This window comes from Natrix helvetica, assembly GCF_964273705.1.
Source record: "Natrix helvetica genome assembly, chromosome: 4".
In the NCBI taxonomy this organism is placed as follows: domain Eukaryota; kingdom Metazoa; phylum Chordata; class Lepidosauria; order Squamata; family Natricidae; genus Natrix; species Natrix helvetica.
Genome location: NC_138550.1, coordinates 121,386,609 through 121,408,831, shown reverse-complemented (window position 1 = coordinate 121,408,831; position 22,223 = coordinate 121,386,609). Strand labels below are relative to the sequence as shown.

At 36.1% G+C, this 22,223-nt stretch overlaps 1 protein-coding gene across 4 annotated transcripts in view; it reads left to right on the top strand.

Annotated features, from left to right (window-relative positions):
- OSBPL1A (oxysterol binding protein like 1A) overlaps positions 1-22,118 on the top strand; it is a 70,793-nt gene extending 48,675 nt beyond the window's left edge. For all 4 annotated transcript variants that reach the window (XM_081952286.1, XM_081952287.1, XM_081952288.1 and 1 more), the window contains 11 exons: positions 5,058-5,133; positions 6,145-6,279; positions 6,682-6,779; positions 7,120-7,302; positions 7,809-7,916; positions 8,180-8,269; positions 8,469-8,592; positions 12,422-12,538; positions 13,937-14,060; positions 15,069-15,159; positions 20,839-22,118. In XM_081952286.1, the coding sequence (XP_081808412.1) occupies positions 5,058-5,133; positions 6,145-6,279; positions 6,682-6,779; positions 7,120-7,302; positions 7,809-7,916; positions 8,180-8,269; positions 8,469-8,592; positions 12,422-12,538; positions 13,937-14,060; positions 15,069-15,159; positions 20,839-20,941 (1,249 nt within the window). In that variant the 3' untranslated portion in view covers positions 20,942-22,118. The remainder of the gene's footprint in view (positions 1-5,057; positions 5,134-6,144; positions 6,280-6,681; positions 6,780-7,119; positions 7,303-7,808; positions 7,917-8,179; positions 8,270-8,468; positions 8,593-12,421; positions 12,539-13,936; positions 14,061-15,068; positions 15,160-20,838) is intronic.
- Positions 22,119-22,223: the final 105 nt, after the last annotated feature.

Here is a 22,223-nt window from a genome sequence, read left to right as displayed (position 1 = left end):
CAGTCTGTGTTGATTTGGGGAGCCATGTCATCTGCTGGTGTTGGTCCACTGTGCTTCATTAAATCCAAGGTCAACGCAGCCGTCCACCAGGAGATTTTGGAGCACTTCATGCTTCCTTCCGCAGACGAGCTTTATGGGGATGCTGACTTCATTTTCCAGCAGGACTTGGCACCTGCCCACACTGCCAAAAGCACCAAAACCTGGTTCAATGACCGTGGGATTAATGTGCTTGATTGGCCAGCAAACTTGCCTGACCTGAAACCCATAGAGAATCTATGGGGCATTGCCAAGAGAAAGATGAGAGACATGAGACCGAACAATGCAGAAGAGCTGAATGCCACTATTGAAGCATCCTGGTCTTCCATAACACCTCAGGAGTGCCACAGGTTGATAGCTTCCATCCCACGCCACATTGAGGCAGTAATTGCTGCAAAAGGGGCCCAAACCAAGTACTGAATACATAGTACGCATTCTTATACTTTACAGAGATCCGATATTGTTCTATGTACAATCCTTGTTTTATTGATTGCATGTAATATTCTAATTTTCTGAGATTGTGGATTTGGGGTTTTCATGAGCTGTAAGCCATAATCATCACAATTATGACAAATCATGGCTTGAATTATCTTGCTTTGCATGTAATGAGTCTATCTCATATATTAGTTTCACCTTTTAAGTTGCATTACTGAAATAAATGAACTTTTGCACAATATTCTAATTTTTTTATTTTCACCTGTATAAAGAGGGAGAGAGATTCGCCTAAAACCAGATCTTGAATTTACAACTGACACACTGAATGTTTTTTGCTCAGTTCTCATGAGCACCAGCAATTTAACATTCCCTTGCTTTTTTTTATATTCCATCTTTTTGTTCAAGTTGATCCACTCAATTTAGTATAATCTAAACATATTATTTAGCTTGCCAAAACATTCTAGCCAATTTGAAATATTTTTTATCACAATTCTTATTTTTAATGGTTTGGAAACAGTTATGGGGAACTTCCAAAAATATTTGGAATAATTAAGTTTGAAGCACTTTTGAAGCATTAATTTTAAATAGGCAACATGTCCCTTTTATAGGTTGTGATACTGTAAAGTAATCTGTGTTCTTTACTGTATTGCAAAAGCAAACATAGTTTTGTGGTAGTTTGTCTTCTCTAAACTAATCTTATATTTTATTTACCATATTTATTTATTTATTTATACGCCATCAACCTCACTATCAAGCAAATCTGGGCAGTTTACAATGTCATAAATAGCAGTATAAAATAACTATAAGGTTAAAAACATTAAAACAGGCATTAAAAGTTAAAACATTTCATTTTCTCCCTCCTTAAATGCACGGTTTCTGTTTTAGCAAATTACCTTTAGTTCAAAATTTGTTTTGGTACTAGTCAGATCTAAGCAAATGATATAAAATAAAAGGTATTTTATCAGCTAAAAACTTATAAATAATTTATTTTGTTAGTATTTTGCTCCTTTTATAGTATCTTCTCATGAATAAAAAAGATCCAACTGTAAAGTACTGTCCTATACTTCACAATAATAAGGAACATTAAAAACCCTGATCCTAGAAATGAGATAATTTTTGCTGGGTCCACAGTTCAAAATAAATGCAAGGATTTTTCTTTCTGATGATCTTCATATAGCTTATTTCTGAAATGGAGAACATTTCTCTCACTTGTGAATTTTCTTTCAGATACCCTGGATCAAGGACTTGTCCTATAAAAGGGACTTCCTGTCTGTCTTCGAGTATATCAAAATGTTTACTGGATACAGGTCTACCCTGTGAAAGGACTACTGCTTTTTTCACAGATATAGTATTTGTAGGTTAGAACCTCCAAATAGAAGGGGATGACGTTTTCATAAGAAGATACTCCACAGTTTAAATATAGGTTTTATGAATTCTACCTACCTAGCCTGTTTTTCAAGGGCTAAAGGTTTTTCAGTGTCTGTCAAATTCTTAAAGTTTGATTGGACATAAATAACGCAGCTGTAACAAGGGCCTGCCTTGTACGTGTAGTTTATGTGGTATATAATATTAAAAAAAACATTTTTCTTTTGAATGATAATGCCTAAATTACGCCAAAAACTATTTCTATATTTTATGCAATCTTAAAAGTGACCATTCACTGATCACTTCTGTCTTCACTTTTGGAATGATGATGTTTCTTTCTTTATTTAATCTAATGCAGTCTAACTGTTTTGCTAATCCAAGGTTGCAGGAACTAACTCTTCTTCCTACATTTTCCATCACATTTGCTTTTTCCTTCTGGCATCTTGGCTTCTCCTATGCTACTCAATGCAAAACATGACATCATGAAAATTTGAACATGCATCATTTGCAATGAAGCATGCAGACAAGAAATGAATAGAGTTAAGAGTAGTTTAAGAATGATCCTAGGGCTCATCTAGGATACAGGAGACAGTATAAGGTGTTGTTTGTTGTGATTCCTTAGTAGTGTTGCTAGTAAAATATAAGTAGGATCATTTTAGTAATTGGACAAAAACCAACCAAAGGAGGACATTTGCTGAAGGTTGGAGCTAGCTGAATTGTATTGAACTTAAGGAGGAAGTCTTGGGAATTATTTTTTGTAAAAATAATAGGAGTGGGTCAGTGGGATTAAGGAGGTTTTCTGCTGGACCCTACAAGAGAGAAATGCAATTGAAGGAGCAAGGGGAATAAAAGGTTACTATTTTTCTTAAACTTTCCTTAGCTTCAGCTGAGAAGTCTAGAAAAATATCACTGGAGGGTTTGGAAAATAAATGAAAATTGGGGGGACAGAGCATTACACTTCTGTTTTAGATAATTGTGGAAGTTCTAAGAGAGATGATAGAAAATCTTCTCTACCGCTTCCCCCCCCCCCCTGGCTTCTTTGAGGTGGGAGATTTGACCATTGCATGCCATTCTGGAGTTTAAATAATGTGGTCCCTTCCAAGATTTGGAGTAATTACGGTTTAGACAATATTTTGTTTAAAGTAGGCATCAGCTAGTTTGATATGTCTCCACAATGACTGGGACTAGAAATTGTTTGATTACTCAACCAGAGTAACAGTACATTTTTAATATACTCGGAATGCTTGGCTTATGGAATATTGCTTTTTTTATTTGTTTTCCTTGACATTCAGCGTTTGTTTCTCGGCAGAAGGCTGGACTAGAAAACTAAGGTCCCTTCCAACTCTATGATTCTATGATTATGGTATTTAATGTGATTTGGAGATTAGTTCTGCAAATTTATTCTTCTGAATCATAAGGGATTATCGCCAAATTCTTCTCTGCTTCAATTGCATTGTTTTAAAATTTTAATATGCATAGTTTTAAATTTTTAATTGCTTTTCTATTTATCTTTTTATGTTCTGTAATCCACCTTGAGTTATCCTATCGGTGAGATGGGCAACATATAAATTAAATAAATAAAATTCACTTGGAAAGATAGTTTCATAATGGTTCTATCTATCTAAAGAATGAAGCATTTGAACATAGGAGTACACAGCAATATCCCTGATTAAACACTAATGTTTATTAGTATGGTGATGGGCTTTTAAAGTTCTAGTGATGAAAAAAAAAATCAGTGTTTTCTCATTTGCAAAAAGTTGAAGGCATTTGGGTCCAGGTCAGTCAGTACAGACAAGTAAAAAGGAAGCTTCTCTAAAGAGGAGTTAGAGGCATAAAGAACTTTTACAGCCTGCACAATATGCATGTTCATTTTTTTCTGACCATTATGGTTTCCATGAAACTAGTTTTCTGGGCTTCTCTGCTTCAAGCTATAACGGGGGAAAGTCGCAGTTACCTTGCAGTGGCATGATGAGTTATGCTGCAAAGCTCATCTGTATTCTGGAGTGACTCTTGCAAGAAACAATTGAACAGTGACCATGTGTGTCCTTGTTTTTTTTGTACAATTTCAGATTAGTTTTGGAGATTTTATAAACTTACATGTATGGAAAAAAAAGCATTATGCATATATGTAGTCGTCTCAAATTGGGGGGGGGGGGGCAGGGTTGGCTATCCAGAACTATTTTTGCCCAGCAGTGAGTATTCCCTAGTGTCAGAGTTCCAAGTAATACCCTAACTAATTAGTTTTTCTGATAATAGAATTCAGTTCTTATTATTGACTGTTAATAATAATGTTCACTGTGACTAAATACCACTGAAACGATTTGATTGCAAAGAATTTAACACACTTTCCCAATCTTACAATTCAGTAAATTATAACCAAATTGGGGAAACCAACATTAAGCTCAGATAGTTCTCGGTGATCCTTAGTTTTACTTCAGAAGTGGGCAATTTTCTTTCTTTTTCCTTTTTTTTTGGGGGGGGGGGGATTATTCCATAAAGCTTTGCACACTGTGTCAGAGGCTGAATTCCAAAATTGGGTGGGGTGAGGAACAGTTTTAGTGCTTTGAAGAAGCTCAGATTTTTTAAAGCATTTAGTTTAAACCTTTAATGACCTTCCCAAATTTCCCAAAATTGGGCCATGGGGAGCCAAAAGGTTAAGTTATTTAACCACATGTTCACTGGGAGCCTCCAATAGTGCAAAAAATATGTTGGCATCTGTAACTTACAAGTTTTTAGAATATTTTTATGTCTAAAACAATCTGGACTCTTAGGAGCTGAGTGTGATAGAAATTGTTATAAGCAAGTAATTAAACTTGAACCACTTCCCATAGTATAAAACAGCTTCTAGAATTCTAGCTAGTACAGGAGACTGAGAATTCTGGAAATTCATAAGGAATATGAAGCAGTCTCCAGTGCTCCAATATATAATAAGGCTCACATCAAATCTGTTATCTGCACTTGTCTCAAAACCAAAGATGTGGGGGGTTTTTTGCTTCATGCAAAGCACTTGGAAGTTTTACAATAGGGTGCATAGCTCTGGTTTGAGAATTTATTCCTCATGAGTGAGTAGGTGTGGAAGAAAAGGGGTTGTTAAAACCCTGCTTATAGTACAAAGGTACATGGGCCTGTGTTCAGGATTTATTTTAAATAGTATAAAGTATATTCTGTGTAATTAATGTGGTAGCATATTAAATAGCTTTCTTGCCTCCGCTCCAATCTAGGACAAGCTTGCCCTCTCCAATGTTTTCAAGAAATGACTTCAGTATTTGGAGTATCTTGAGAAAGTGCATTGGAATGGTAGGTAAATATGATTTTTAACAGAGCCTTCTTTTAATTACAAATGTGTATTATTTATGGTTTCATTATGTTTTAATCACAGTATTTCCGAAATAAATTATTATGTATTTTTATCCCTATAGAATGCATTAAAGAGAGCTTCTAGCCCATTCCACCACATTATTAAATCCTTTTTGTCCATTTATTTACTCGTTTATAAAATTTGCAGTGTTTTATTTTCAGCCCACTTAAACTTAGGAAACCTAATTGGTAGGGTAAAGAGATCTAAGGAGAGAAGAATTATTCAGAAGGTTAATATACCCACTAGGCATTGTTTTCCTGCAAAGATGGAGTGAGATTACAGTCAGTTGTACATTTTCTCCCATTTTCCATTAGCTTTAGGCAAGAATTAAGACTAACTAAGAAAATGTAGATTTGTACTGCCAGCCAGGAGGTTGTTTGAATATGTTAAATATCCTATATGCATATTAATAGAATAATATTTTGGATTTTTAAATGTACATAGTGTCCATTAATTAGGTTCTGTACTTAAGTGAAGTCACCTAGTCAATATTGACTCTTTGCGCTAATGCATATTAAAGAATATTTGCTTAGACACTGTAAAGCAGAGACTAATAAGGGCTTTATCTTTCCATTCTTGTGTAACTTTGGTTTTACAATATGGTGTATATATTATCTTGCCTTCATGCTATGCATAGTTCTTCTCTTGCTTACCCATTTTATCATTCCAACAACCCTGTGAAAGAGGTCCGATTGAGAGTACAGTGATCCAGAATCACAATCTTCAGATTCAGTATGGAAATGCAATTCTTTTCTCTAGACTTGAATATGATACTCATCAAGCCAATATTGGCTGTTTTTCAAATTAATAGTATGAATTTATATTTAGGTTCATGTTTATTTCTTTTTCCAATAGTCTACCTTTGTTTTTATGGTAAACCAAAACTATTCAGAGATAGCTCTATAAATATTCACACGCACTTTGTAATATTGCTTTTAAATTTCTTCTAGGAGCTATCCAAGATCACTATGCCAGTAATTTTTAATGAGCCCCTGAGTTTCCTACAACGACTGACAGAATACATGGAGCATACATACTTAATTCATAAAGCTAGCTTGCTTTCTGACCCAATTGAAAGAATGAAGGTACTTCTCTCTCAAGAGTTGGAAAATAATTGGGTTGTTTATTTCTAGAAAATCTTATGAATTTATGTGAAGGCTTTTTGAAGAAATAAAATGGGATTTTTACAGTGATATTATAAATGTGAAGCTACTGAATATCCAACCTGTAATTTAGCTTTAAGCAGGTTTGTTTAACTTCTTAAAAATGAATGGTTATAATAATTTAATCCCTATTTTTAATATTTTAAAAACTACCTTTTTCATATAAGAGAACCAGAATATGTCTGATTGTATAGTCATTAGAAGTTTAGCATGAGTCAAATGATTTGACTTTATGAGAATTAATGTTTCAAAAGCTGCAGATTAAATAAGATTTTTCTAGTGAAAGTCAAAAGAAATAACTTAACAAATCTACTTTTTCAACAGTGTGTAGCTGCTTTTGCTGTCTCAGCTGTAGCCTCTCAGTGGGAACGTACAGGAAAGCCATTCAATCCACTACTTGGAGAGACATATGAACTTGTCAGGTAATAAATGCACTATCAAACTGTTCCAGGTACTTTTTCCTGGACATGAAGTGGAAAGACAAAATAAACCTGCTATGGTTTATGCAGTGTTAAAGTATTAACTCCCAATTTAGTAGTTGGATTAATTAAAGTGTTCATTTGAGAATTATCTTTCATTATCTTTCTTTTCTGTGTAGTTCAGTACTATTGGTATATTAAGAAAACATAGCTTGCCCTCAAATATTCCAGTAATAATTAAAATTTTGATTTTTGTGTGATAAAAATTGATATGGAAATGTATATGTGTTTACCCCATTTTGTAGATAAACATTGCTAATTATCACTTTATTTTACTGTATAGAGACGATCTCGGATTCAGACTCATCTCAGAACAAGTTAGTCATCATCCACCAATCAGTGCTTTTTATGCTGAAGGACTGAATAATGACTTCATATTTCATGGTTCCATTTATCCTAAACTCAAATTTTGGGGAAAAAGTGTTGAAGCAGAACCAAGGGGAATAATAACTCTAAAGCTGCTTGAGTAAGTTGGTCCGTATTAATCTTGGGGCTAGATTAGAAATTGCAAGCAATGCAGACATAGAATGAATGGAATTTTAATCCATTGTGTGAACACAAATAATAGTAAATTATGTGACTATTTTATTAAAATCACTTTTGATGTGACTTATAATAAATTGACCTTAATAATATATATTTGACAAGCGGATAACTACATAGAGTAATGTTCTTAGCTTGAAAATAACTGAACTATTTTGAATTGCCATGTTTTTAGGAATTCATATTATGTTAAGAAAACAACCTCCTCCTATCAGTTGATCTTTTCTTCCTGGATTATCTGTGCTATTTCCTGGATTATCTGTGCTATGGGAAACAAAGCAAATATTTGTGTGTGATTGATAGTATCACATTTGCTGTTGTAATGGGAAATAATAAATTAATATCTTGATTTGTGCAATTTTTAAGATTGTATGGTCATTTTAAAAGCCTTGTATGAATCTTAATTGGTTTTGTTATTTTCCTTCTCAGACACAATGAGGCATATACATGGACGAATCCTACATGCTGTGTACATAATATTATTGTGGGCAAACTTTGGATTGAGCAATATGGAAATATGGAAATAACCAATCATAAGTAAGTTAGAAATTTATTATTTGGTTTGACAGTTAAATTTTCTTCACATTAAACATTAATAGAACAACTACTTTAATTTCAAGGTAATAAACAACAAGTAAAGTCACTGTAAGGAAATAGTAACCACTAGTAGATTAGAAAACTAATATCCTTGCTGAACAGGAGAGTAGGGGTTTTTTTTTTTCTTTTTTTAAAAAGTTCCATTAGTAATACACTTCAAGGATAATGTCGTATATTTAAGAGGCTTCATATTTCTTTCATAGAACTGGTGAAAAATGCATGCTAAATTTCAAGCCCTGTGGCCTTTTTGGAAAAGAACTACACAAAGTTGAAGGCCATATTCAAGATAAAAGGTAAATAAAAACAGTTATTACTAAAATATGTGGAGAGAAATAAATATTTCATAAATATTGTTTGATAATGTGGTTCAAATATAGTATTGAGAACATTCTGTGGCTTCTGCTTCGTGTAACTTTGGTACAAAATAGGAACCTAGCTAATCCAAAACACTCTAATGTTTCTCAAATTAACTGTTTTCGCGGGTTTTGACAGCAAAAAGAAACTTTGTGCGCTGTACGGAAAATGGACGGAGTGTTTGTACAGTGTTGATCTTACTACATTTGAAGCTTACAAAAAGAATGACAAGAAAAACACAGAAGAGAAGAAAAACAATAAGGTATTATTAATAGAGTAGCAACAGTAATTTCTCTTTAAATATTGAAAGAATAAGTATTCTGTTCTGAACTAACTGTTGGAAGATATGCATGATTTTGAAAATTATTTCATAAACTCCATGCTTTCTCAAAAAATATGTTAAAAGTTTTCTTTTCTGGGATTTCAGTGACTATTACACACACTATAGGCCAATTCAGATAATCATCATGGTTCCACTCATCTCACTTACGTTTCTCACTTGTGAACTGCCATCAGACTACTTTCCACTTTTGATATATTGTAAAATCTACTTCATACTAGTTTGGAATTTTTCATGAAAGCCAGAAAATTTGATGCCAATATTTTAATTAATGACTGAATGGATGGCTTTTTGACATAGTAGCCAGGAAGAAAACTTTTGAGCAATAGAGTAAAATATAAACAGATTAGATTAGAACACGGGTGTCAGATTCGCTGTACCACGTTGCTGACATGTGACATTTAATGACGTTTTCCCCGTTTGTGGAGCTGCAATAAAATTAAAATAAAAACTGAAGACAATAACAGATTTAAAAGGTAAGAGGAATGCTAGTATTCACATTACTAAACTTCAGATAGTCATTCAAACTAGTGGATTGAATGACTTGCTTAATACCTAATAACTATAAATTTAGAAACCCTTGGAAATATTTCAAAATAGGAAATGGCTTTATTTCCATTACATTTGCAATGTTATTTGCTTTGGCCATAGATTAATTATTGCAAGATAGGTTATCATTAAAAGTTGTGAGTTTCATTTTTTTCTTTGTTTTTTTTTTTACGATACGGGATTGTAGTACTCTAAATGTCCCAGATTAAGTCCACTATGGGGTTCATCAACTAATGTAGAAAAAAGCCAATTTGATCTAGTGGTTAAAGCACTGGGCTATAAGCAAGAAACTGAGTTCAAGACTCACCTTGGCCATGAAAACCAACTGGGTGACCTTGGACTCTCTCTCAGCCCAACTACTGGGTGGTTGTGAAGGAAATAGAAGGAAGATGATGCGTTGGATATGTTTACCACCTTGAGTTATTTGTTAAAAATAATAAATATGGGATATAAATAAAAGACCTCAAGCATTTATATTATGACATCATTCAAAGTAAAGGTAATTTCTTATTTACCAACGTAGAATTTAGCCAAAAGCTGAACATATTAAGTCTTTCTTATTTCAATGGTTTCACTTTTGGCTGATTCTGTTTTCAGTATGTTTTCAAGTCAAATCAGGTATTTATTTATGTCCATTTGGAGTGTCTTCATTTTAAATGCTCCTGAATAGTTCACTTGTTAGCTGCATCATCGGTCACATTAATGATATTCTAAAGAAATACAGAAAGACTATAGACATTTATTGTTGTCTTCAAATGGCCTTTCTGCTTATTCCAGGGGATAAGAACACATACAGGAATATTATGCTTTTCTTCTTACGTACTTTGGCAAATATGGTTAAATAAAAACTTGCTACAGTTTTGGAGCAAAATACCCACAATAAGAGCAGAGTGCTTGGTCCTGAAGCACTATTTAGTCAGAAAAGGTATGGAATATCACAGCTCAATTGATGAGAGTGATTTAAAGTTGAGGTTCTTTTAAAAACTTGAAGTTTTCTAGTTTCATCGGCCCACATTTTTTCATATACCACTATAAAGGCTTAAATGTACCATAACTTGACTATATAAATTATCACTGAGGGAGTTTAAATTTGCATATTTCATATAAATGAAGTATGGTAAATGTATAGGTTTGTTTTCTCATTTTATGGAGACGGTAAAAAAAAGTATACACTCAAAATGTTTAAATACACACAGGCATTTTATGTATGTGACTCATGGCTTACATCATAAACCATGTTTAAAATTCTTAGTTGTAATAATTTGCCATGGGAATTGGCTGTTTGAGAAAGGGACGTATTGATGATGTACATGATTTTTTATGGATGAGTAATTGCAAAAAGATATCCAATTCTTCTATAAGTTATATGATACCAAAATTTTCATCACATTACATAAAAGTCCATGAACAAAAGAGTAACCAATGTACTTGGAATTTGAGGCCTTGAGGTTTGTTTAGTAACATTTTAATAGTTCCGAGTGTTATTCTAAATTATTTATAAATATGGCTCTGCCATCCGAAAAAGTAAAAAACAAATACCAGCATATATTAAATTTAATTGAAGCAAAGGTGTTTTAAGCTGTTTCTTAAAACCTGGGAGGAACTGAACACTTCAAAAACAAATGAGGCAGGACAGGAATTTCTAGTTTGGGACCTGCAGAACAAAAAGGTTTAGAAAGTAAGTCTTGAGAAACAAAAAATTCAAGTAGGAGAAGAACATGGCAAAATATTTGCTGAAATTTACAAACATACGTTGGTTATTCTCAATTGTGTTATATCAGATTAAGCAAGTATATCCCACTAGCATTTTGCAATATTTTAAAATAACATGTTTTGGGGATATTAACCTTGGAGTTAGAGCAGAGGTGGTATTCAGCAGGTTCTGACCAGTTCTGGAAAACCGGTAGTGGAAATTTTGAATAGTTCGGAGAACTGGTAAATATAACCTCTGACTAGCCCTGCCCCCATGTGTTCTCTGCCTCCCAAGTCCCAGCTGATCGGGTGGAAATGGGAATTTTGCAGTAACTTTCCCCTGGAGTGGGGTGGGAATGGAGATTTTACAGTATCCTTCCCCTGCCACGCCCACCAAGCCATGTCACGCCCACAGAACTGATAGCAAAAAAATTTGAATCCCACCACTGAGTTAGAACATACCAGCTATCTAATTTATTGAAGTAGATATGCTTTCTTGGTTTTTTAAAGTCCTCGTCTGCTCTTGATTTCTGAGTTGACTACCAAGGAAGGGTCTCATCTTTCTCTGGCTTCTTCAGAAACTAGTTGATGGGCAGTCCATAGCGGTTTTTTTCTGCTGGCCATAGGAAGGACTTGATGTTAAGCCTCCACTTGATGTTAGTCCTGATTACTGAAAAGAGGGCCCCTTTCTTCTCTGCTAACCTGTTTGCTTTTCTTTGCATTTACCAATTGAGGCAAAGTGAATAATCCAATACGGCAACCAAACCAGTGAAACATCTCTAAACCGGGACATGCGTCCTCAGACAAAGGGAGATCTTATTATCAAATCTTCAGAATTATTCATTTTAATTACTCCATTTTCCCTAAGGGTTTGTTTGCCATTGTAAACATGGTATCTATAAAAAAAATTAAGACATCAAGTTCAAGATGTTATTTTAGCAATTATTTATATAGTTGTATAGGGTAGGGGTCTCCAACCTTGTTAACTTTAAGCCTGGCGGACTTCAACTCCCAGAAGCAAAGCTGGCTGGGGAATTCTGGGAGTTGAAGTCTGCCAGGCTTAAAGTTGCCAAGGTTGGAGACCCCTGATATAGGGCATGGTGACCTAGTGGTTAAGGTGCTGGGCTTATCGAGCAGAAGGTTGGCAATTAGAGACCCAAGCACCATGTGACGGGGTGCCGCTCCCACTCTTGCTGCAGCTTCTGCCAACCTAATAATTCGAAAGCATGCAGATGCAAAGTAGATAAAAACATACCACATCGGTAGGAGGGTAACAGTATAGTCATGCCAGCCACATGAGCATGGAAGCATCATCGGACGACACTAGTTTCCTCTGCTAGGAATCTGAAATGAGCACCAATCCTTAGAATCAGACACAACTTGACACAGAAAACGTTTACCTTTTTTATACGGTTGTTTATAAGGTTTTATACGGTTGCATTATGTTTACAGAGCTGCATTAAAATGTTAGTTCTGGGTGTAATGTGCTGGTTTTCACACTACGTTGTAGACAGGCAATTCTGATGAGCCGGATGAGATGCCCTTGCCAGAATGTGAAAGTATGTGTGTGATTCCTGGAAGTGTGTTGTTGTGGAAAATAGCTCCAAGGCCTTCAAACTCAACACAGGTAAGAGGAGCCTTGAATTCAATGATATACATTAGTGTTTTTCAACCTTGGCCAATTTATATGTTTAATATAATTTATATAGCAAGCTGGCTAAGGAATTTTGAAAGATGAAGTCCAAACCACTTAAGTTGCCACGGTTGAGAAACATTGGTCTACATTTTTGTCAGTCTTGCTGTCGGAAATTACACAGTGAAGAAAGTTGTGGTGGGGGGAGTAAACCTTTTACCTAAACATAATTAGTTTATTTAATGGGAGCAGTGACTAACAGAGTTGCATTAGTAGCCTTCTTGCCTGAAGTTTATCACTTGAATTATTTTTCTTTCCTCTTAATACTAGTTATGATTCTACTTTTTTAACATTGAGAATTGAAACATAGCTTATGCAGGAAAGCTCATTCTTCTTCGTTTGTGTGAAGTCCGGGGGTTACCTTTGAACCTTATTGTTAGAGCTCCCTAAATTGTGTTGCCAAATTCCAAAAAGTTTCCTGGAAGATAAATAAAATTAGGGATTAAATGGGAAGATACTTTCTTTGGGTTCTATTGCATACAAAAAAACTCTTTCTCCAAATTGAAAACAGTTAACATCCCAACCACTTTTTCTTTAAAGAGGGCACCTCGATTCCAGTAAATGCCTGCTACCAGCTTCTGATTTGTCTTTTTCTATGGTTCAAGTGCCTCTTCAATAACTTTGATTTTGTTTGCATATTTTGGATATATAGAAATAGAGAGCCAGTTTGGTGTAGTGATTAAGGCATCAGTCTACAAAGTCAAAGACCATGAGTTCAAGTCCCACCTTAGCCATGAAAGCCAGCTGGGTGACCTTGGGCTGGTCATTCTCAGCCCAGTTCACCTCATAGAGTTGTTGTTGAGGGGAAAATAAGAGGAAGAAAGTATGTTGGTTATGTTTGCCACCTTGAGTTATTTGTAAAAATAATAAAGTGGAATATAAACAAATAAACAAGGACCTTCTTCCTTCCTCCAGCCCAGAGGAACCTTTCTGGTTTTGCGGACCAGTGGGGGGGGGAGAGAATGGGATGGTTCCATGCGAGTGGCGGGCAAGCAGTCACGCAGTTCCATTTGCATGACTGGTGGAAACAGGTACCCATCACTCAGGCAAATGGCGCACATGCTTGCATGCTGCTCACGCAAGTGGGGGTGTGCAGGCTTGCACTTTGCTTCTGCAGCCTTGTTCCAAATGGCTCATGGTCTGATAATGGGCCACGGCCGAGGAGTTGGGAACCCCTGCTCTAGCCTACTTTAATGTAATTAATATAGAAAAAGGTCCCGAAGTGATTCCCTAACAATTTGATTGGATACTTTCTTTAGAGGCTGCAAACATATTAACAACTAATATTTCTTTATAAATGGAACATTCTAAAGCCATTTGTTTTGTTTTTAGATGTACAACTTTACTACTTTTGCTATGATGTTGAATGAATTGGATCAGGAAATGGAAAGTGTTATTCCTAAAACTGACTGCAGGCTAAGGCCAGATGTAAGAGCTATGGAAAATGGTGAAATAGGTAACTCAATAGTCTGGGTTTAAAGTTTCTTGACAAAAGAACGTTGAAATATTTAAGTCTATTGTGGCAATCTTCTTTTACAAAACAACTTGTTGATACATACGTTAGTGAATAAAAAAGTAATGCAGTAAGATTGTGCTTTGGAACACAAGGCTCTTCTTTTCAAAACAGCCACATCTATTTGAATTTACATAGCGGCTCCTATCTGTTTCCCCATACATGCATTTGATAGAGGAAGCTGGAAGCAACTTCTGAAGTAACTTCATAAACCTGGAAAAAGACACAACTGCTTTGCTTTTTTTTAATGCTTATTACCAATTCCCTGCAAAGAATTTGCAGTAACTCTGTGTCTAGTTTTAATTGGGAAATACATCAAACCTTATTTAAAAATATTTGCATTAGGTCTCTCCAGGCCAGAATCAATAAGGCAGTTTGTTTGTCTGTTTTTATTCTATATAAATGATAGTGTTGCGGGTCTTGGGGAAATTTAGCTCAGTATTTCTCAAACTTTGCAATTTTAAGATGAGTTCAACTTTTTAGGCAAGATGCTAAATTTGAGAAACATTGCTGTAGCTTGCCTTTCTCATGAAAACAGAAAAAAGTTTTTTTTTAATTGGGGAGTGATTGATTTTTTTTGTAACAATGCTGTTAAAGTATTGCTTTTATATAAATAAATATGCATATTGTACAAAATATTGTAAATATATAAAGGAAAAAAGTTATTCTTGAAAAGAGAAGAGGAGAAGTAAATACCTAATATTACAAATTAGCCAACTCATTTATTTGGAGCTGGAAGTTAAAAGGGTTAATTTATTGTTAATCAGCTACTTAATAAACTTTGTGAAAATACTCAGAAATTATATAAATTATACTAATGAAAAAATATGAATGATCATTATTACTAAATTTATACATTACTGCCACTTAAATATTATTTCAATAGATTATAATTTGATACATCCTGTGTTCCCCCCGCCCCCCACCTTTAAAAAAAAAAACTTTTGGTAGATGTAGCCAGTGAAGAAAAGAAAAGGCTTGAAGAAAAGCAAAGAGCTGCTCGTAAAAACAGGTCTAAATCAGAGGAAGACTGGAACACGAGGTTAGTAAACAGAAAATTATGTTCATGATAAGATAATGGACAAAATTGCTTTGAATTTAGCCTCTTGCCTAAATTTGCTTAATATTACCATTGTTTAACATTACCATTGAGAGATTAATTGCTTGCGAGTTGCTGTGCTCTTAGAATTATTATTCTTAAAAAATGGCAATATTCACTCATGTGGTATCTTAAACATTGTACAATAATAACTGGTCAATATTCTGTTCCTTTGATTCAGAGCTTCTTGATATAATAACTTGTTTCATGCTTTCGAAAGGTTTGGATTTGGCATTACCTTCTTATTTTTCAGGAAAAGAGTTTGCTTTTTGGTTAGCAGTATGCAATCACTTATTAGTGAAATTACTCAAGAACTTAAGAAAATATTGGAAAACCTAAATTTATTGGAACTCAGGTTAATGGGTTTCAGATGCAGTGGAGAAAAGTTGAATTTCATTGCCATTTGATTGTGAAATCCATTAAGTAAGATTGAGTTTGGACAGTTGGTGTGATGTAAGTGTACACAATCATACAAATTAAAATTTTAATTTTAATTTGTAATTACTTTGTGGTTATGGGGGGTAACTAGACTATCTGCTTACATAATGTACTGCTTAAAATAACAAATTCGGCTACCACTTTAAGAGCTTTCTATTGGGAAACTTATTCTGCATTCAGTCCATGATGTATTTGGAAGGGGCACTTCTGAATCTCTCTATCACCCTTTATTAAATATTATATTTAAGCATCTGAAGTACAGGTAGTCCGAATTGAGCAACCACAGTTGGGATCAGCAGTCCTATTGTTAAGTGAAACAATCACTAAGTGGGATATTAAGCGACCAGACCATGCTTGCTTTTCCCCCATTACCATGCCCTTTCAATACTCACCCCAGCAATATGGTTCAAAGCCAGTGACGTGCAGTGAGCTTTACGGCTGGTGAGGCTGGTGACAACGTGAGCCACGGTCCCCTTCATGTTGACTCAGGAAGGAGAAGAATGGAACCACGTCAGCCTCCCTCCTGCGCACGTCCCATTCCCCGCCTTCCTAAGTCAACATGAAGGGGATCGCGGAGCACGCTCCGCGATTCCCTTCATGTTAACTCAGGAGTCAGGAAGGAGGGGAATTCCCCTCCTTCCTGACTCCTGAGTCAACATGAAGGGGACTGCGGCGCGCGCTCCGCGGGACCGCAGCGCGCGCTCCGCGATCCCTCTGCGATCCCTCCAGCCTCCCTCCTACGCACGTCCCATTCCCCGCCTTCCTAAGTCAACATGAAGGGGACTGCGGCGCGCGCTCCACGGGACCGCAGCGCGCGCTCCGCGATCCCTCCTCCGCGATCCCTCCAGCCTCCCTCCTACGCACGTCCCATTCCCCGCCTTCCTAAGTCAACATGAAGGGGGCCGCGGAGCGCGCTCCGCGGTCCCCTTCATGTTGACTTAGGAAGGCGGGGAATGGGACGTGCGCAGGAGGAAGGCTGAGGCTAGAGGAGCCTCCTGCACACGTGGTCCCATTCCCCTCCTTCCTGACTCCTGAGTCAACATGAAGGGGACCACGGAGCGGTCCCATTCCCGACCACGTGTGCAGAAGGCTCCTCAGCGCCTTTTCCCTTTTCCCCTTTCCCTTTTTAAAAAAATTTTCATCATGAGAGCGGTGCGGCTCTGCCTCCCCTTCCTCCCCTGACCGCATGTTCCTGTTCAAAGCTTACAAGTTAGTTTCACACTTTTGTCTTTGTCCTTTGTATGCCTCCTAACCACTCCCTGCACTGGGAGAATTAGCAAGAAGAGAATTAATGTTTGCATTAGCATTCATCAGAAAGGAAGACATTACAGGCAGACAAACAATTCACATAGAAAGAAATGTGGTAAGAGTCGGCAGGCACTAGCACACTATACAAACCGCCCAGTGCATTCCCCATTGTGTGCCTGCTTACTCTCTTGTAATACCTTCCTCTCCAGTCCATCCACCGCAAGGAGAGGTAGAAAAGCAACAGGACACTCACAGTGACTGTAATGGTCATACTTGTCTGAGGATGCAGCAAGGGACATAAATTTGACCATGGGTCATAAAATTGTTTTTTCATCACTGTTGTAACTTCAAGCAGTTGTTGAATGAGGCAGTCTTTAAGCAAGGATCATCTGTACATTTTTCACAATATCAACAGTTTAAGATTTATTTAAAAAAATAATTATGCAATTAACATTTGCTCGTGCCTTTGCTCTAATATTGCTGCTATGGATAAAGTAGATTATAAAATATTTCAATCAGGTTGCATTTTATTCAGATCTGGTTTAGGGTTGTTACCAGATTGATAGCTCTTAGTGTTTCCTCTGTGCAATAGGGTATAGAAAACGTTGCAAAACAGTATCTGAATCTTCTCCAGAAATCGAGGAGAATCACATAATGTTTAAAATCAGAAACTTAAATCTATTTCTGCAGAGATGTTACAAGGATAAAGTCATAGAGTGATCTTGTAAACCCCCATGTATGAAATATATTGATCCATGTAAAATAAGAAAAAATAGTATATTTATAGGCAACCAAAGAGGGACCATTCATCTTTTTTTTCAAATATTTTCCTATGTTCCATTTTTGAAGCGGCTTCAAATTGGACTTGGAGGTGATATTGTTTTCCCTTCAATCCTTTTAGCAGCCTTTTAACTGCTTGCAGACGGTGCTGATGTATCAGGATAATCCTGGCTGGGATTAATAGTTTTAACTGCAAAACAACTGAAAGTAACATCATACATATGGCAAAGATGCTTTTTTAAGCATTTCAGTGCCATGCTTACCACTCAACATTTATTTTGGAATTAGCTTCTTTCCTTTGCCTTTACAGTGGAAGATGCTCTTAGGTTTTTACTTTGGTGAAGAGAAGCATTCATCGCGATTTTCAAAAATGTGGCCTTTGTGCTACTCTTAGTAGTGCATGATATAATTCAGGCTTGGACACAAGTTCGTCGTCATTACAATGAATCAGGGGGCGATTAAAACAATGATTCATTGTTGATTTCCACAAAAACATGACTACTTGATTGTGCTGTGGGTTTCTCTTGTCATCTCCAGCAAAGGGCCAGGCATTCTAAAGAAAGTGGGCTGGAAGACGGGAATCAAAGTTCATGCCCTCATCTGCCAACCAGTTTAATGGCCTTATCATTTTAAGGTTTCCAAAAGCCCTGCTTATTCCAGTGCACACTTACTCCTTAGTATGTATATTCATACAAACTTTACTTCTTTGTATTAAATAAACTTCAAAGTTTAGAGTCACCGTGTATGAATTAGGTGGCCATATAAATTTATTTAATAAGTAAATAAATGTATGTTATTCATTATTATGAAGTGTATTGCTGTGACTTCAACAAGGTGTTTTTTAAGGTATTTCTTAATCCTCCATCATGCCGCAGAGCATATCTATTATACAAAGATATTGGAAACAGCCTGGAAGATTATTCCTTTCTTTCAGTCCGTAATATGGTATGCTGGGTATATTACATGCAGTACTGCTGCTTGGAGCAAACGGTCTCCGGCTTGGAAATGGGGGGGGGGGGGGGGAAAGCTTGCTGAAGCAGCACGTTACAACCACAGTAGTTGTTGATATTGGTGCTTCAGTTCCCCTGGCACCAAGAAGACTATAGGCACACTTGCAGGTCCTGTTTTCATCCTGAAAGTTTAAATAGGCTTATCAGGAAATAAGGTCGGAATCTAAATTTCTCCTCAGATGAGGATTTGAATACAGTTGCTGAATGCATGGCTTCTTTTTATTTTATTTAGACTGTTTTATAAGTTAGCAATTTATTATAAACACTCTTAAATATTTTTTTACCTCTAGTTTTTTTTTTATTTCCATGTCAGAACCTAATTTCAATTTATTAGCTTTATGTGCCTTTCTGACGTCGCCTTCATATTTTTTAAAAGCCTGCCATATTAAAAAAGTTGGCATGAATTTCTCTTGACAGGTTTAGCTGTTTATTAATACTTTGTTAAATTCAGTGTATTATGTTTTGCTTTTCCTAAAAGTCAGTCAGTGGTCCAGACTCTTCTAAAATTATTTTTGTTACTATACTGACATGTTTGGATTTGCATTGAAGACTTAAAATTATTTGCAATGCCTAAAAATAACAAGTGATGCCATAAGTATGAATAAAGTTCCTTTTATCAAATGTATTTGTTTCCCATTCAGCTGAGATTATTGTGAAGTTTTTTTCTTTGCTGATCAACTAGTCTTTCTACTGTTTCTTCTGAGGATTATCTTTGTTGTCCTATCAGGTTCTCTATTTAATAATGGATACATTTTTTTTAATTGAAACCAGATTCTGTTCTCACAATGTGAGAAGAAACTCACTTCTTTCGTTTCCACTGAATCACTAGCTTAAAATTCACTAGTTAGTCCCATATCTGGCACAATTCAAGGGGGATAAGAGAAGAGATGGGCTTTTTCAGGCAGCTACCAAAATTCTTTTCTGGCCTCAAAGCTGTTATTTTCCTGCCCTACCAGCTCTTTGGATAAGTGTGTGGTTAAGAAGAAAAAGTAACATCAGCACTCCCAAGGGAAAGTTTCTTCCACAACAGCATTTTTGCCAATATATCCATGTTCCTTACCAGTTGATAAAATACAAGTAGTCCTCATTTAGTGATTTCAGTTGGTTCCTAAAATTCCGTTATTAAGCAAAGTGGTGATCAAGTGAACATGTGACTGAGACGCTCTGGAAAGATTGTTTCATTTAGATTTAAATTTTCTGATACAGTGACCTGTGCCTATTTTTCTATTTGGGTTTTTTGTTTATTTGTTTATTATTTCCTCCTCAGGCAGAGAGATTGCTTAAACAAGCTATCCCAAAGGTGCTTTTTTCGAGAGGCCGTTCCAAGAAGGCTCCACACCCATTTGCACTCCTTGGGTGACCCCGAGGACACAGATAAAACTCCAAGTGGTCTCAGTGACTTGCTAAAAGAATGCAAATGACCAGCTGACTGCAAGGAATATAAATCCTCCCCACCATCCAGTCAGAGCTGAAGAAGCTTCTTGGATGAGAAGGGAAGCATCTTCAAAGAAAAACACGCTGTTGCCTCTTGGAAAAAAGCACCTTTGGGACAACCATGACCTAGATGGTTGAGAATCTCCATAGACATTAAACAAGCTATCTTTTCCTCGGCTACTTTTCTTCACTGTCCAGGCTTCCCACAACAGCACTAACCCAAAGTTAACAAGCTCAGCTCTTTGAACTTAATTAGTTCATTAGAAGCCTTTGGCCTCTGCTGCGCCTGAAATTGACACTGAAAGCTTTTGTTGTAAATGCCTACTTTCATTGGAAAATTATTTTTTATTGCAGTTTATTATTGTTGTCACTTATCCAAGGCAGTTATTAACTGAGGACTAGCCCAAAGGCCTTTTATCTTTACCACAGTGCATTGTTAATTCATTTGCATGTTTTCATTCAAAGGAAATGCCACTCATGCCACTATTGATCTGTTGAAACAAAAGTAAGGGAAAATACAAAGCTTTCCTTTGCATTTTCCCTTACTTTTGTTTCAACAGATCAATAGCAATAAGTAGCTCAGGAAGCTAAGGATCAGGATGACAATTATTTACTGAATTTTCTGGTTATTCAGGACCTATGGCAGTTTAAATTTTCTCATAAATAAGAATATACACCAGTTTTCTTTCCTTAAGCAGTTTCTCTCTTTCAGGTGGTTTCATCAAGGTCCTAACCCTTACACTGGCGGACATGACTGGATTTATTCTGGGAACTACTGGGACAGAACCTACTTCAACTTGCCTGATATTTATTAAAATGCATTGGAAATCCCGAGGCTAACACAAGTCTTAAATCAGTTTTCAGTGTTTTCTTTATGCCTATATTCTTAGAAAAAAATTAAAAACTTGAAAGGTTGCAATTGAATAGGACGCTGGTGCTCCTGCTACAGCAAAGCTCAAGCTGTTGGGAGTGTTGGGTTTTTTGGCATTCTCCCTAGAATGCGAGTTGTATTTGCCCATAATCACTGGTGCTGTACTTGGGAAAGACGAGGAGATTGCTACCCATATTTGTGAACTAAACATCAATTATAGGTTAAATGGGAAACAAAAATGCCTTTGAGTTTTGACTTTCTCTTTGGTGAATAATAATTATAGTAGCATATAGTGAAAAACATGGCATTCCTTCTCAACCCAGTAACAAACGATCATCTGTGACTTATAATACTCTATGGCTTAAAGCATGAGAAGAGCATGACACTTAGGGGAAGAATTAGTCAACTTCCTTAAGACAGCATTCCATTAATTAATAAAATACAGGATCATAGATAATTCATTTATAATTTTATTTTTTACTCTGCATCAAACTACTACTAGTTAATTAAAATTGGATAAATGCATAACATCACTTAGCAATGTCTTTTCCTATTTAGTGCAGTGTTTTAAATTTTCTCTTTTAAGTTTTATTAATATGCTATCTTTAAGGAATTAAGAGCCATTTAAATCTTTAAAAAATTAATTTGAACTTAAAAAGGTATTTATTTTATTAAAACCCTGGAGTGCACTAATATATGATAAGGGACTAGTGGTTGTCTGAATATTGTTGGACTTCAGCCCTGGTCGCATGTTGAGCGGTCAAGAATGATGGGAGCTGTAGTTCAACCCTGGGAAGGCCACAGAGTCCTTATCCCCACACAAAGAAGTGCTCTGCACTACATGACATTACAAAGGAAAGACGTGTGCCTGGGTCTATGCTGTCGTAGAAAACGCTAGAAGGAAGTGTCTACATTTCAAAAGCAGTTGAGAAACTACTGTACAGAGCAAATTTACCCCTATGTTTGGGGTGCTTTAACCTTTATGAAATTATATATTTGTACAATATGGAGTACAGAACTTCCAGAGAGATTGCTGCTCTTGTATAATTTAATTGTGGTTTGGAAATAGTGTTAACTGAATATTTTACTGCTATTAAATAAAGGCTTTCGCTGTCCTGTGACAGGTGCCGTTTGATTCTTTGCTCTCAGTAGATTACAAGCAAAACCATTTTTGTTTTTGGTCTCTTGGCCCAATGTTGGAAGGATGGCATTGAGAGTGGCTCAGG